This window comes from Aureococcus anophagefferens, assembly GCF_000186865.1.
Source record: "Aureococcus anophagefferens unplaced genomic scaffold AURANscaffold_5, whole genome shotgun sequence".
NCBI lineage: Eukaryota > Pelagophyceae > Pelagomonadales > Pelagomonadaceae > Aureococcus > Aureococcus anophagefferens.
The window spans coordinates 1,263,686-1,277,017 of record NW_008705565.1 but is presented as its reverse complement, the minus strand read 5'-3'; the positions used below and the strand labels follow the sequence as shown (position 1 = coordinate 1,277,017).

General features: G+C 74.0%; 3 protein-coding genes across 3 annotated transcripts in view; all 3 read left to right on the top strand.

The window, feature by feature from the left end:
* AURANDRAFT_62630 (hypothetical protein) overlaps positions 1–2,334 on the top strand; it is a gene marked incomplete at both ends in the record, with an annotated part of 7,154 nt that extends 4,820 nt beyond the window's left edge. Inside the window, one exon of the mRNA XM_009036981.1 lies at positions 1,852–2,334. Within this exon, the coding sequence (XP_009035229.1) occupies positions 1,852–2,334 (483 nt within the window). The remainder of the gene's footprint in view (positions 1–1,851) is intronic.
* A 4,524-nt stretch (positions 2,335–6,858) lies between these two features.
* Positions 6,859–7,428, top strand: AURANDRAFT_14125 (hypothetical protein; the record flags this gene model as incomplete). Its single annotated transcript, XM_009036982.1, has 1 exon — positions 6,859–7,428. A coding segment is annotated over one exon (570 nt), but the record flags the coding sequence as incomplete, so codon positions are not given.
* Positions 7,429–11,852: 4,424 nt separating this feature from the next.
* Positions 11,853–12,228, top strand: AURANDRAFT_22949 (hypothetical protein; the record flags this gene model as incomplete). Its single annotated transcript, XM_009036983.1, is given in 3 exon segments — positions 11,853–11,978; positions 12,042–12,135; positions 12,152–12,228. The coding sequence occupies 3 exon segments, from the start codon at positions 11,853–11,855 to the stop codon at positions 12,226–12,228; spliced, it is 297 nt and encodes a 98-aa protein (XP_009035231.1).
* Between the last annotated feature and the right edge of the window lie 1,104 nt (positions 12,229–13,332).

Here is a 13,332-nt window from a genome sequence, read left to right as displayed (position 1 = left end):
CCCGCAGCAGCAGCCGCAGCGCGCGCCGGCCCAGCAGCAGCAGCGGGCCAAGCAGCCCCCGGCGGCTCCGGCGGCGAACGGCGCGGCGGCCGCGGCGGGCGCCGCCGCGGCGCAGCCGCCCGCCGCGGCGCCGCCCGCCGCGCCGGCGCAGCCCGCCGCCGCCGCGCCGGCGCAACCCGCCGCGCCGGCGCCGCCCGCCGCGCAGCCGGCCGACGCCGCGCCGGTGGCGCCGCCCGCGCAGACCGCGTCGTAGGGGCCGCGGGAAGATGCCGCTCTAAGGACTGTATGACGCGTGTGGTCGCTGCTTGTCGGAGCTTGTCGGGTGGTCGCGGTCGCACCGCAACTTCAAGGGCGGTTTCGCGACTAGTCCGGACGAGGCTTCTCGCCGCGTTGCGCGGTGTGGTGGCATCGACCTCACGCGTACTAGGAGGGAGCGCCGTGCGTCTCATTTTTTATTTTATTTGCGTTCGCACGCGTTGAAGGTGCCGACCGACGCAAGGTGAGAGCCGTCAAGTTGGTCAACATCTACTTTACTAATTTCCCCCCCCCTAAACGGGTTCCTGGCCAGGAGTGGATGGGGGGTAGTCATCCTGCACGGGTAGGAAAAGGTCTGTTGATTCCTTCCGGCAGGTGTATTCGCTTCGACCTGGGAGGGGTGCGCGGTGAGAGTCGACTGGGGAAGTGGACGCGGCGTGAGCGCTGCACGCTCGTGACGTAATGAGATCCATGACCTACCGTGACGGTGCTGTCAGAGACGTAAAATCCGCTTCTGTCGGCACGGCGCTGCTCGGCGCCCGCTGGTTTCATAGTTTCGGTCGGATGCACCATGTAATTTTCGACCCGGCGGCCCATGCCAGGGTCTGGTGCTTCGTGCAGCTCACATGAGCGCGGAACGCGACGCCGGGAGGAGAAGTGGCATCAACCACTGACGTGGTGTCGCATCCTCTTCCCTTAGTCGAGTGCTCCGCGCGTTTTTGTAAGAGTTTTTGTGCTTCGCGCGCGGACGCGCGAATTGGTGTTGCAGAAAAAAAAAAGGGGGGGTGGCGTTCGGGTGTAGGTGACCCACGCTGTGAGAGGGTGAAGGGGGAGGAAGGGTTGGCAGTCGGGCGAGCGTGCGGGTGGGGAGGGAGTGCCACTCGCCCCTGTAGGGGCTGCCCTTCACACGCCCGGTGCCGTCGGAGGCGGGGACCGGGCGGTGGTTGCGCCGCGGGATGCGCGGCGCGGGTGCGGCGGGGTCGTCATGGGGGTCCCGGTGTCGGACGGCGCCGCGTCCGACACCCCCAGGACCCCCTCCCGCCCCGCCAGGCGCGTCCAATGGATGCGCGCCGAGGGCGCGTTGAACGTGAAGGTTGTACTTGTGCGTCGCCTTCAACGTCGCCGCCTTATTCTCGCTGTCTCATCGGCTGAGTCGATTGCTGTTCTTCGAGCAGGAGCGGCCCGGCTCGGTCTAGTGCGCACATTGTCAGCATTTGCGGCGGCGATCAAGGCGTTCGAGTCACTGCGGCAAGGCCCGAGTGGACCCGCCGCCTGCACCCACCATGCCCGCCGACGCGGGGCCGGCCGGCGGCGCAACAACAGTGCCACGAGACCCGACGCAGAGCCACGGCACTAATGCATTGTTGTCGGCACTGGCGCTCGTCTCGGACGAGAGATACAGCGGTCAAGTGAAGGCGCCGGTCGTCAGCCGGGAAAACTCGTCCCACGCGCTGCGCCGCATCAGTTCCCACGAGCAGCTCGCCCAGACCGCGCGCCACCGCGTCCCGTTTTCCGCGCTAAGTCTTCGGGGCTTCTCGCCGCGCGCGGCACCTTGCGCCGCATCGAAGCCCAAAAAAACGTGCGCATCACCCGTAGGCCGCCGCCGTCGCCGCGCTCGCGTCCCCGCACGGCCGCACGCGCGAGCTGACGCCCGAGCCCGAGGAGCCGACGGCGAAGCGGCGGTCGGAGCCTTCCGCGAAGCGCGAGCGGCCGCCCCACGTGTCGAGCTCCGACGAGGACTCCAACGGCGGCGCCGGCGCGGCCGAGGACCTCGACCCGACGACGCTCGAGCAGCAGCGCAAGGACGTGCGCCGCGAGCGCAACCGGCAGCACGCGCGCGTCTCGCGAGAGCGCAAGCGCCAGAAGCTCGAGCACCTCCAGGAGGAGAACGACGCGCTCCGCCGCCAGGAGGCCGCCCTGATGGACCAGCGCGACCGCATCAACGCGCGCCTCCTGCGCGTCGAGTACGAGAACCGCGCGCTCCGCGCCTGGATCCAGAACCACGCGGGCGACGGCGCGCCGCCGCCGCCGCCGGCCGCCGACGACGACGAGGCGAGCCGGCCCGTGCCCGACCACTGATGTCCCGCGCCCCGGCGACGCGCAGAAGCACCGCGCGCTCCCTCGCCGGCGGATCCTCGCACGCTCCCCTTCGCCCGGCGCCCGCCGCGCGCCCCCGCCCCCAACTTCCACGCTTAATCCACTCGACGTCCTTCCGGGGGACGCAGCGACTGCGAGCCCGAAATTGCACCTGGGCCTAGTCGTGCGTCTCCCGGGGAGCGAAACGAGTTAGGCGCCGGCGCCTACTGCGGCCGCGCGTCGCCGTCGCCCGCGCCGTCCTCGAGCGCGGGCGCGGGCGGCGCCGCCGCGGCGGCCTTGGCGGCGCGCACCTTCTCCGCGGCGGCCTCGAGCTCGCCCCGCCGGAGCGTGTGGCGCAGCGTCGGCTCGCCCGAAAACTCGGACGGCTGGAAATGGGAGATCGGCCGCGGCGCCGCGTTCGCGTTCTTTATCCGCTTCTTGCCCTTGGAGATGCGCGACTTCGGCACGGCGAACCAGAGCGCGGCGTCGTCGCCGTCGTCGGCGGCGTCGGCGGCGGCGTCGGGCGCCGGGCCGAGCAGCGCCAGGGCCGGCCGCTGCGGCGCGAAGACCTCGAGCAGCCGCAGCGACGCCTCGGCGCGCAGGAGGCCCGCGGCCGGGCCGACGCGCCGGAGCATCGATCGGAGGAGCATGGCTGCGCGCGTCGCGCGTCGAGAGAGTTGCCACACACCAGGTCCTCCGAGTCGAGCTCGCCACCAGGCGCGGACCCCCGGCCAGCGCCGGCGAGATCTCGGTCCACGCCCTCGAAGACCAGAACCTCCAAATAACCTCGATTTCTTAACTCCGCCAGTCCATCGGGTCGTCGTCCTCGTAGACGCAGGGCCCCTTCATGGGCAGGTCGAGCTGGCTCCGCGGGTCGCCGTACTTGGCGATCTCGTCGGGCGTGTTCGTGCGGAGGGGCCCGTCGCCGAGGCCGTGGCGGCGGCGGAGCTCCTTGAAGGCCGCGGCGTCGGCGTAGGGCAGGCCCGTGCGCGGGCAGCGGTACTTGGCCGGCTTGCCCGTGATCGCGCACGTCGTGTTCGGCACTTTCGGCCGCTCGAGGTCGCCCCTCATGAAGGGGGGCATCATGTCGACCGTCGCGAAGGTCACGGTCGTGAGGCCGGGCTTCGAGATGCGCCGCGGGTGCTTCTTGTGCTTGGGCTCGAGCCGGATCGCGTCGGCCGACTCGCGCGACAGCGCCTCGCGCTTGCGGATCTCGAGCCACCGCCGGTTCTGCGCCTCCGTGTCGATGGCCTCGACGAGCAGGTCCGACTGCTTCGGGATGACGTAGAGCTCCTTCTTGCGCTTCGCCGCGGGCGCCTCGCCGTCGCCGTCGGGGTTGGGCGTGCCGGGGCGCGGCGTCACGGGCCGCGACGGCGGCGGCTTCGGCGACTCCTTCTTCACCCGGGCTTTCGCCGTCGTTTTCGCCTTGCGTGGCATGGCTGCGGTATTGCGCGGGCAACGGTTTTGGGGCCGGTGGGCAGGGGTGGGTAGGCGACGAGAGAGCGCGGACGCCGGCTCAGCTCGCACAGACAAGGTAAACATTGATGCAGGGAAGTCAACATGCTTTTTATTGGGCGCGTAAGTTTCCAGAACTGCACGGTCGCGAGTCGGGACGGAAGTAGGACGCCATCCATGGGCAGCCTGCCGTGGGTCCGCGAGGGCGCCCCGCTCGAGTCGTACGACGACGCCCCGTGCTTCGCCCTCCGGAGCAGCCGCGTCGTCCTGCCCGGCCCCGCCGGCGGCTTCGAGGTCGCCGCGGCGACGGTCGTCGTGCGCGGCGGCGCCATCGTCGCCGTGCACCGGAGCGACGAGGCCCTGCCGGCGGATTGTGTCGTGCGCGACTGCGGCGACCTCGCCGTGCTGCCGGGGCTCGTCGACGCCGGCGCGCGCTTCGGCGAGTGCGGCGGCCTGCGCGCCGGGTCCGACTCGGATTGCTACGAGGGGTTCGCCGCGGGCACGCGCGCGGCGGCGGCCGGCGGCATCGCGACGACGCTGGACCTGCCGTCGCGCGACGCGGGCGAGGCCGAGGCCAACGACGTCGAGGCGCGCGCGGCCATCGCCGCCGCGGAGGGCGTCCACGTCGACGTCGCGTTGGCGTGCCGGCTCCCCGCTTCGGGCCGCTTCCTGCGGCCCGCGGCCAAGTGCGTGGCCCTCGAGGCCTGCCTGACGCCGCCGACGGGCGCGGCGCCGGCGGCGACGGCGAAGGGGCTCGAGGCGTGCGTCGCCGCGAACGGCACGGGCGGCCGGCCGCTGCTCCTGCGGTCGAACCTGATCCCGCCGGAGGACCTCGAGGCGGCGTCGCCCTACCGGCTCCTGCCGGCGTCGGACCGCCGCGAGGCCAAGAGCCCCCTGCTGCTGCTGCCCTTCTGCCAGGTCGACCCCAACGAGAGCGACGCCTACTCGGAGGCGTGGTCGCCGCGGCCGTCGAAGGGCTCCGACGTCGTCGAGCCCGAGACGCCGGCGACGCCCGGCGCCGGACACTTTCTGAGCGCGCGCCGAGAGATGGATGTTTCAGCCACGCTGAAACCCCCCCGCAGGCGACGCCGGGCCTCTCGTCGCTGAAGCTGCCGCCGCGGCTCAACGTGACGCTGGGGACGCCGGCGGCGACGTTGACGACGCGCATGCTGCCCAGCATGGGCATCGCGGCGGCCCTGGACCCGCCGCGCATCCCCGACCTCCTGCCGCCGCCCGTGGAGCCGGACAGCGCGCGCGCGCTCGTCGACCGGAGCTCGTTCTTCAAGGCGTCGCCGAGCGGCCTCGCGGGGCGCCGTGAGGAAATCAAATCTTCAACCCGACTTCAATGTGAGCGTATGCGACCGTTTCGACGCAAGCTTTTCTGCCGTGCTTCGAGAACTCGACGAGAGCGATCGATCCGTCCAAAAATCAGCCGAATCGACTTCGATGTGACCGAGCAAGAGAATTTCAAAGTTTGGTCGGGACATCCCAAACCAGTGGTTGATTTCCACACAGGCGGGGCGGTCGCTGAGCTCCATCTGGAACGTCGAGGAGTTCAGCGAGGACCTCGAGGTGTCGCCGACGAAGCCCACGAAGCGCCTCGACGACGCCGTGCCCGCGCCCGCGCCGCCGCCGCCGCCGCCGGCCGCGGACGAGGCGCCGTCGCTCTTCAAGTCCATCGGCGACGCGGCGGCGCGCTGGAGCCTCGCGGCGGCGCCCGAGCCGCCGCCGCCGCCCGAGGAGGAGGACGCCGAGGTCGCCTGGACCGTGGGCACGCCGCCGACGCGGTCCGCGTTCCTGTCCGGGCCCGCGGCCGCGCGCGTCTACGCGTCGCCGACGCGCGAGGAGTCGCACTTCCCGGACCGCGGCGACCCGAACGCGCCCTGGGTGCGGAGCCTGCTCCAGGCCGAGCTCGAGTCCTACCAGCTGTCGCCGGGCGCCGCGCCGCCGCAGCCGCCGCCGGAGGCGCGGAGCTTGGGAGAGGCCGCGTCCGCGCGGTCGGACCTCCAGTCGCCGTCGCTCCTCGACAAGCTGCTGGGCTACATGCCGACGCCGTCGGCCTTCGTCTGCGTGGGCCAGAAGCACGACGGCGACGGCCTGCGGCCCGGCGACCGCGCTAGGAGCCGGAGCGAGCCGTTCCCCCTCGACGACGCGCCGTCGCGGCCCCTCGAAACGTCGGCACCCGTGGCCATCCCCGGCGACGCGTCCGCGCCCCAGAAGGCGCGGCGGAAGAAGCCGCCGCCCCTCGACACGTCGCGGTCGCCGACGTCGCCCGCGCGGCTGCCCCGGGCCGCGTCGTCGGACTGCCTGGGCGGCCTCCGGTCGCCGTCGCCGCCGCGGCTCGACGCCTTCCGGTCGCCGAACCGGGGCGCGTCGGCGTCGTCGGCGCGCGCGACCTTCGACTTCCCGCCGCAGCGGCCCGGGTCCTGCGGCCCGGGCAGTGCCGAGCCGCAGAGCCGGAGCCTCGACCTGGACCGGCGCCACCTGCGGCGCACCTTCTCCGCGTCCGCGTCGGCGGGCGTCGCGCCGACCCTCAGCTTCAGCCCGCGCCTGAGCCGCGTCGCGTCGGAGAACCGCGCGCCGCGCGGGTCGCCGATCATCCCGACGTCGTCGCTCGGCAACCTCGTGGAGCTCCGCGACAGCTTCCAGAGCGAGAGCGCCGTCATCGACAAGCCCGCGGCGCGGCGGCCGTCGGCGAGCCCGGCGACGAGCCCGACGGCCGGCGCCGCGCCCCAGTCGCCGCCGCCCCCCGCGCGGCCCGGCCGCCGGCGCCCCGCGTCGATCAAGATCTTCAAGGAGAACGACCGCCACACGCGGCGCGCCATCCGCAAGGAGTACAGCCTCTACTGCGACGGCCAGCCGTCGTCGGCGGGCGCCGACGGCCTGGGCATGGTGCTCGACGCGGCCGCGGCGGCGACGGCCCGCGCGCGCGCCGCGGGCCGCGACGTCGCGCCGCTGAAACTCCACGTCGCCCACGTGAGCACGCAGCAGACGGCGACGCTCCTCGCGGAGGCCAGGGCCCTGGCGTCCAATACGACGCTCGGCGCGCTCGGCGGCTCCGCGACGGCCGTGCACCTCGTCGTCGCGGAGGAGAAGGTCCCGCAGAAGGCGACGGTCTACAAGGTCGACCCGCCCATCCGCCACGAGGCGCACCGCCTCGCGCTCTGGGGCGCGCTGCGGGACGGCACGCTGAGCGTCGTCACGTCGGGCCACGCGCCGCGGCCGCCGAGCTCCAAGATGCTCGCGACGGGCGATTTCGTCCGCGCGGCCGCGGGGACGCTCGCGGGCGCGAACCAGCTCCTGCTGCCGGCGCTGTGGGCCGCGGCGAAGCACGAGGGCTTCGGCCTCGGCGACGTCGCGCGCTGGCTCGCGGCGGAGCCCGCGCGGCTCCTGGGCCTGGACCGCAAGGGCGCCATCGCCGTCGGCAACGACGCGGATTTCGTCGTCTTCGCCGACGGCGCGCCGGGCGGCTACGACGTCCTCCACGGCGAGCGCGGGCCGCCGGAGCAGCTCCCGAACACGCGGCGCAAGCCCGTCACCTGCGTCTACCAGGGCGCAGACCTGCTCGGCGACGTCCGCGCGACGGTCGTCCGCGGCCGCCTCGCGTTCCTCGACGGCCGCTTCCGCGACACGGGGGTCGGGGCCGTCCTCGAGCAGTAGGGTGTTTCTCGTTTCCTTGCTTGCGAGGGCAGGACCTCGTGGGCGCCCTTGCTCGGTTCGCCGGCGTACGGAAGCAAGGGCGGCGGCGGCCGACGTCGCCGTTGAGCGGATCCGCGTCCATTGCTCATTGGGTTTGCTCGTCTGAGCGGCGGTGTTGCCCGAAGATGAGCGCGTTTCAGCCTGCCGCCGGTGCCAACACGTCGCGGCCCGCTGGGAGCAACTCACCTCGCCCGGGGGTCCGACCCCGCGGCGACGAGCGCGACGGCGACGGCGCCGGCGGCTCGACAACTGTCAGTTTGCACTGGACCCCGGCGCTGCTGGCATCTACGACGGAGAACGCGACGTTCACGGAGTCCGAGGAATCGGTCGTGGATCAACTGATGCGCGAGTTGGCGTTGTCCAATGATGTGGTCTCCCGGCGCCTCCGCGTTTTAGACCGCGCCGCGCGCTCTTCGCTCATCGGGGCGCGCGAGTCCGAGGACGACACGGACAAGGAGAACGACGTCCCGGGGACGACGAAGCGCTCGCGGTCGACGGCGACGCCGCCCGCGCCCGCGCCGCGCGCGGCCGCGCCGGAGCCCAGGCGGACGCAGCCGCGGCGCGGCGCGCGCGGCGCCGCGCCTCCGGCGGCGACGCCGCTGATCGCGCCGCTGGCCGTGCCGGGGCGGGCCCAGCCGGTGGCCGTGGGCGCGGCGCCGCCCGCGCGCGCGGGGGCCGCAGCCGCGCCGGCGCCGGCGCGCCGCCCGGCCGCGCGCGCGCCGCGGCGGCCGCGGCGGCTGGCGGAAGTACGGCTCGAGTGCGTCCTCGCGCTGGACGACGACGGCGGCGACGACTACCCTTCGCCGGACGAGCTACCGGCGTGGTTCGCTCGCGTCGTGGTATGGGTCGAAAGAAGGTGTGGGTTGACGGGCGAGACGAAGTTCATTTTGCGCCCTGACTCTCCCACCAAGGATTTTAAGGTGACGACGGGCACCTTCGTCGCCGTCTACGACCCCCGCGGCTGCGTGCTCGTCGAGCGCTTCGCGGCGGAGAAGGGGCGGACGCTCTCGATCCCGGTCCGCGTGGGCGACGTCGCCGAACGCGACCGCCTGCGGACGCTGTCGCTCGACGTCGCGGGCTCGCTCGAGACCTACGTGGCGCCCAACGACGGCGGCCGGACGGTTGTGCCGCGGTCGCTCGCGTTCCACCGCGAGGTGTCCCTGCACCACGTCGGCGGCTTGTTGGCGAGCGACCAGTCGACGTCATTCACGATGCATCGCAACGGACGCCGTTACAAATTCGACTGCGACCTTCGGCAACTGCGGTCTTCTGGTTCTGTTGCCATGGCAGCTCGACTGGCGGAGATGATCGGCGGCACGCGGGCGGTTCTGTTGACGCAGTGTGCGAGTGGCTTGGGGAAGGATTACGACGGTCGGGAATGCCAGCTCGTGATGGTGCGCATCCCGGCATCGCTCGAGTGGATCCGCCTCATAGCGCCCTACATGTGGCCCAAGCAGGAGTTCACGCTGATACTCCGTGCCGTCGACGAAGCGGGCCTGTTCCGCGGTAAAGGAGGATCTCAAAAAGAAGAAACCGACGCATGGGTCGGCGCGCGTGTCAAACTCGCGGAAGCCTGCGCGAAGGTGAAGACGGAGGCTGGGCAGCAGACCCATGCGGAGCTGCGCGCGTGGCGGCCGTACCTCGACGCGCGCGGCCGCATCGTCCGCGACGACCTCGCCAAGACGTTCGGCGGCTTCCTCGACGGCGACGCGAGTGCGCAAGCGGACCTGTCGTTCAGCATCGCGCAGAGCTACGAAGCCTTCCTCGACGTGATCAGCGAGGATTTGAACGCGACGTTCGGGACCACGTTTAGCGTCATCCGCGTGCCGCACACGAAGGTCTCCGTGAAGCAGCCCTTCAAAGCGCTGTCCTACAATCGCGCGGGCAACCGCGCCCTCGCGCGCGCGGTCCTGAGGACGGGCTTCCCCACCTGCAACGAGAAATTCCCCGCGCTCCGGGCCATCGCTAACTCGTCGCCGTGACGTACGTTCAAGTGCACAGCGACGTCGGCCGGTTCCAGTCGAAGCTCGCGCCGAAGGTGCCGGCGACGCTGGGCCACAGCTGTGGAACTGTGGAACTGGGCAGCTGTGGTTGCCGTCGCCCCATTTTCATCTCCCCCGTTGGACGCGATGGACATGCTGCAGGCCCCCAAGCGGGGCCTCTCGAACCTCGTCAGCGCCGTGGAGCGCGCGGAGGGCGACATCCGGGACCACGGCCACCCCGGCGACCGCTACGCGCGCCGCCAGGAGGACGACCTGCTCGGGCTGCGCGATACCGCGCCCTTTTGACGTTCGGGGCCGGGGAAGGGGCGCGCGGCACGGGGGGGGGGGGGGGCGCGCGCCCGCGCTCACGGCCCCCGCCGGCGCAGGCGGCCGCACGAGGAGCCCTACGACGCGCGGCCCTACGGCGTGCCGGACCTCGGGCGCCCGTCGAAGCGGCGCCGCGGCGACGAGGGCGAGCCCGACGCCGCGGACCGCGACGGCTTCGAGGGCGCCTTCCCGCCGCCGCCGCACCCGGGCGACTCGCAGCAGCAGTGGCCCTTCTTCGGGGCCAGCGCGCAGCAGGCCTACGCGCCGCCGCCGCCACCCGCCGGCGACCGCGCGGCGCCCGCGCCTCCCCTTTTCCGCGCGCTTCGCGACGCGCGCGACCGCCGCGCAGGCCCGCGGCCCGCCGCCCGCGCGCCGGACAAGGGGGCGACGATCTACGACCTGCCCCCGCGCGGGCCCTACGACCTCGACGGCGCCTACGACGAGCCGCCGCGCGGCCGCTACTACCCGCCGCCGGCGCCCGCGGCCGCGCCCTGGGTCGCGAGCGCGCCGCCGCCGGCCCTCGCCGGCGACGACCAGCAGGCGCCGCCGGCGCCGGGCGCGCGGCCCGACGACTACGCGGCCGCGCGCGACTACGAGCCGGCCGCGCGCGGCGGCGCCTACGGCTACGGCTACGAGCCCGGCGGCGCCTGGGGCGCGCCCGTCCAGCGCTACGCGCCGCCGGCGCCACCCTACGGCCGCGTGCCCCGAGACGCCCACGCGCTCGGCGACCGCGAGCGCCTCCCGCCGCCGCCGCGCGCCGCGGCGGCGGCGCCGCCGCGCGACCGCCGCGCGCCGCCGCCGCGCGCGCCGCCGCCGCCCCACCACGCCTACGGCGACCCCCACGGCCCGCCGCCGCCCCACGCCTACGACCGGCCGCCGCGCGCGCCGCCGCCGCACCGCGGCTACGGCGGCGACGGCCGCGCGCCGCCGCCCTACGGCGACCCGGCCTGGCAGCCCTACGCGCCGCCCGGGGGCTACGCGCCCCACTACGGCGGCTGGCAGGCCGTCGAGGGCGCGCCGCCGGGCTACGACGCGCGCGGCCCGCCGCCGCATCCCGCGGGCGCCTTCGTCTACGACCGGCAGCCCGGCCCGCCGCCGGGCGCCTACGGCCACCTCGCGCGCGCGGCGGCGCACCACCTCGCGCCCGCGGGCCACGGCGGCGCGCCGAATCCGGGCCGGAACCGCTTCATCGGCATCTACGGGCCCGAGGAGCGGCGCCAGCGCCTCATCCGATTCCACGAGAAGCGCAAGAAGCGCATCTGGGGCCGCGAGGGCAAGGTCTACCTCTGCCGCAAGGAGTTCGCCTCCGCGCGCGCGCGCGTCCACGGCCGCTTCGTCGGCGGCGGCGCCAAGGCGAAGGCGCCCGCGCCCGCCGCGGCCGCCGCCGCGGAGGCAGGCGCCGCGGAGGAAGGCGCCGCGGACGCGCCCGCCGCGGACGCGGGCGCCGCGCCCGTGGACGTCGCCGAGGCCGCGCCGGACGTCGCCGAGGCCGCGCCGGAGGCCGACGAGGCCGCGCCGGAGGCCGACGAGGCCGCCATGGCCGAGGACGACGAGCCCGCGGCGCCGACGGAGCGGTTCCCGGCGCCCGAGCCGCCGCTCGGCCCACCCGTGCCCCTCGTCTCCAACGACGAGGACTCGAGCGCGCCCTCCTCCACCGTCGCCTAGCCGGCGGCCGCCGCCTGGGCTCGCCGAGCTCAGCCCTTTTGTTCCCCCTCGCATGATCCCCGACGTCGCCCGCGGCCGAAATGCCGCCGCCGTACGCTCCGAATTCGCAGCACGCGCTGTCCGTCGTTGTTTCTATATGTACCCCCTCGTGATTTCCATGTTGGCGGCGAGGAGGCGTGCGCGCTCGCGCCCGACACGCAGTGGACTCACGTGTGGACTCGGGCGCCGGACCGGTCCGAGGCCTGGGCGTCGGGCGGCGCCGCCGGGGGTCGAGACGGGCGCGTCGCCGCAACCGGAGCATCTCCGACGCCATCTCGAGCCCGCTGCGCGCGAACCGCGCCACCGCCCATCGCGCCGCCGCATTCGATCGCTTCCGCGACCGCGCGCTGAACCATGTCCATCGTCAACCCGAAGCCGTTCCTCAACGACCTCACGGGGAAGAACGTGCTGGTCAAACTCAAGTGGGGCATGGAGTACGAGGGCAAGCTCCTCTCCGTCGACTCCTACATGAACGTGCAGGTGCGCTTCCGTCGCCCGCCCGCCCGCGCCGCCGCGCGCGCCCGACGCGCGCCGCCCGCGCAGCTCGGCGACACGAAGGAGTACATCGACGGCGAGATGGCGGGCGAGCTCGGCGCGCGGCCGGCGCCCGCCTTTTCGTCGCCCACGGATCATAAACGTCGCGCCCGTCGCAGGTGAGGTGCTCATCCGATGTAACAACGTCATGTACCTGAGGAAAGCGCCGGAGGCCGCCGCGCCGATGGAGACGTAGGCGGCTCGCCGCGCGCGGCCCACCTCGATCGACGGACCGCGACGGAAGTAAGGACATGTACGCCGAGCTTCCTAGTTTGTAGTGGGGGGCACGTTGGGGCCTTCGCTGATGACGCTTCGGCTAGCGGTGTGCACGCGTCCGCGGGGAGAGCGCGGGGGATGACCCCAGACAGGATGAGCGCAGTGCTTATGCGGGCCGCGACTGAGCCATGCTTCAGCCTCGGCCGTCCCAAATGCCAGCATTGGCAGATGGGTCTGGACAGCGCGCTGCCGAGGCTCTCACAACACTGCAACAAAGCATCAATGGTGTGTGATGAACGTTTAGGCAGACGATGGGGCAGCAGCCGTGACCATGGCTGCGCCGCAGCGGGTCCTCAAGACCGGCTCCCGCGGCCGCGCGCCCGCGCGCGGCCAGCCGCGGCCGCAGTGGCATCCGCCTGGCGCGTCGCACCGCGAGGAGTGGCACGCGGAGTGGAACGGCGCCGGCAGCCGCCAGGGAAGCGAGGACGGGTCGCCGCCGCCGGCGTCGCAGGCGTCGCGGAGCCGGGCGCGGCGCCGCGGTCCGCCGGCGGCCGGCGCGGCGAAGAAGAGCCGGTCGCCGGCGCCCGCGCCGCGCGCGCCGCGCCCGGCCGGCCGCCGCGCCGTCCGCAGCGCGTCGCCGCCGCCGCCGCCGCCGTCGGCCGCGGCCGCGCGGCGGCGGCCGTCGGCCGTCGGCTTCGACGCGGCGACGCGCCTCGCGACGGCGCGGGCGCGCGCGGCCGACGGCGCGACCGGCGGCGCCGCCGGGGCCGCGGCGCCCGCGGAGGTCCGCGCGCGGGCGCCGGAGGAGGCCGGCGCCGCGCCGGAACCGGACGGCGCGACGTGCCCGCGGTGCTGGCGACGGCGGCCCTGCGCCTGCGACGACTTCGGCGCCGAGGGCAACGCCTTCGCCGCGCCCGGCGTCGTCGCCTGGACGCCCGACGGCTTCGCGCGGTCGGCCGCGTCGACGCCTTTTAAGTCGCGGCTCATCGAGGAGGAGCCGCCGCTGTCGGCCCTCGAGTCCCTGGCGCTGGACGACGACGGCGGCCCCGCGCCGGCGCCGGCGCCGCCGGCGGACGACTTCTGG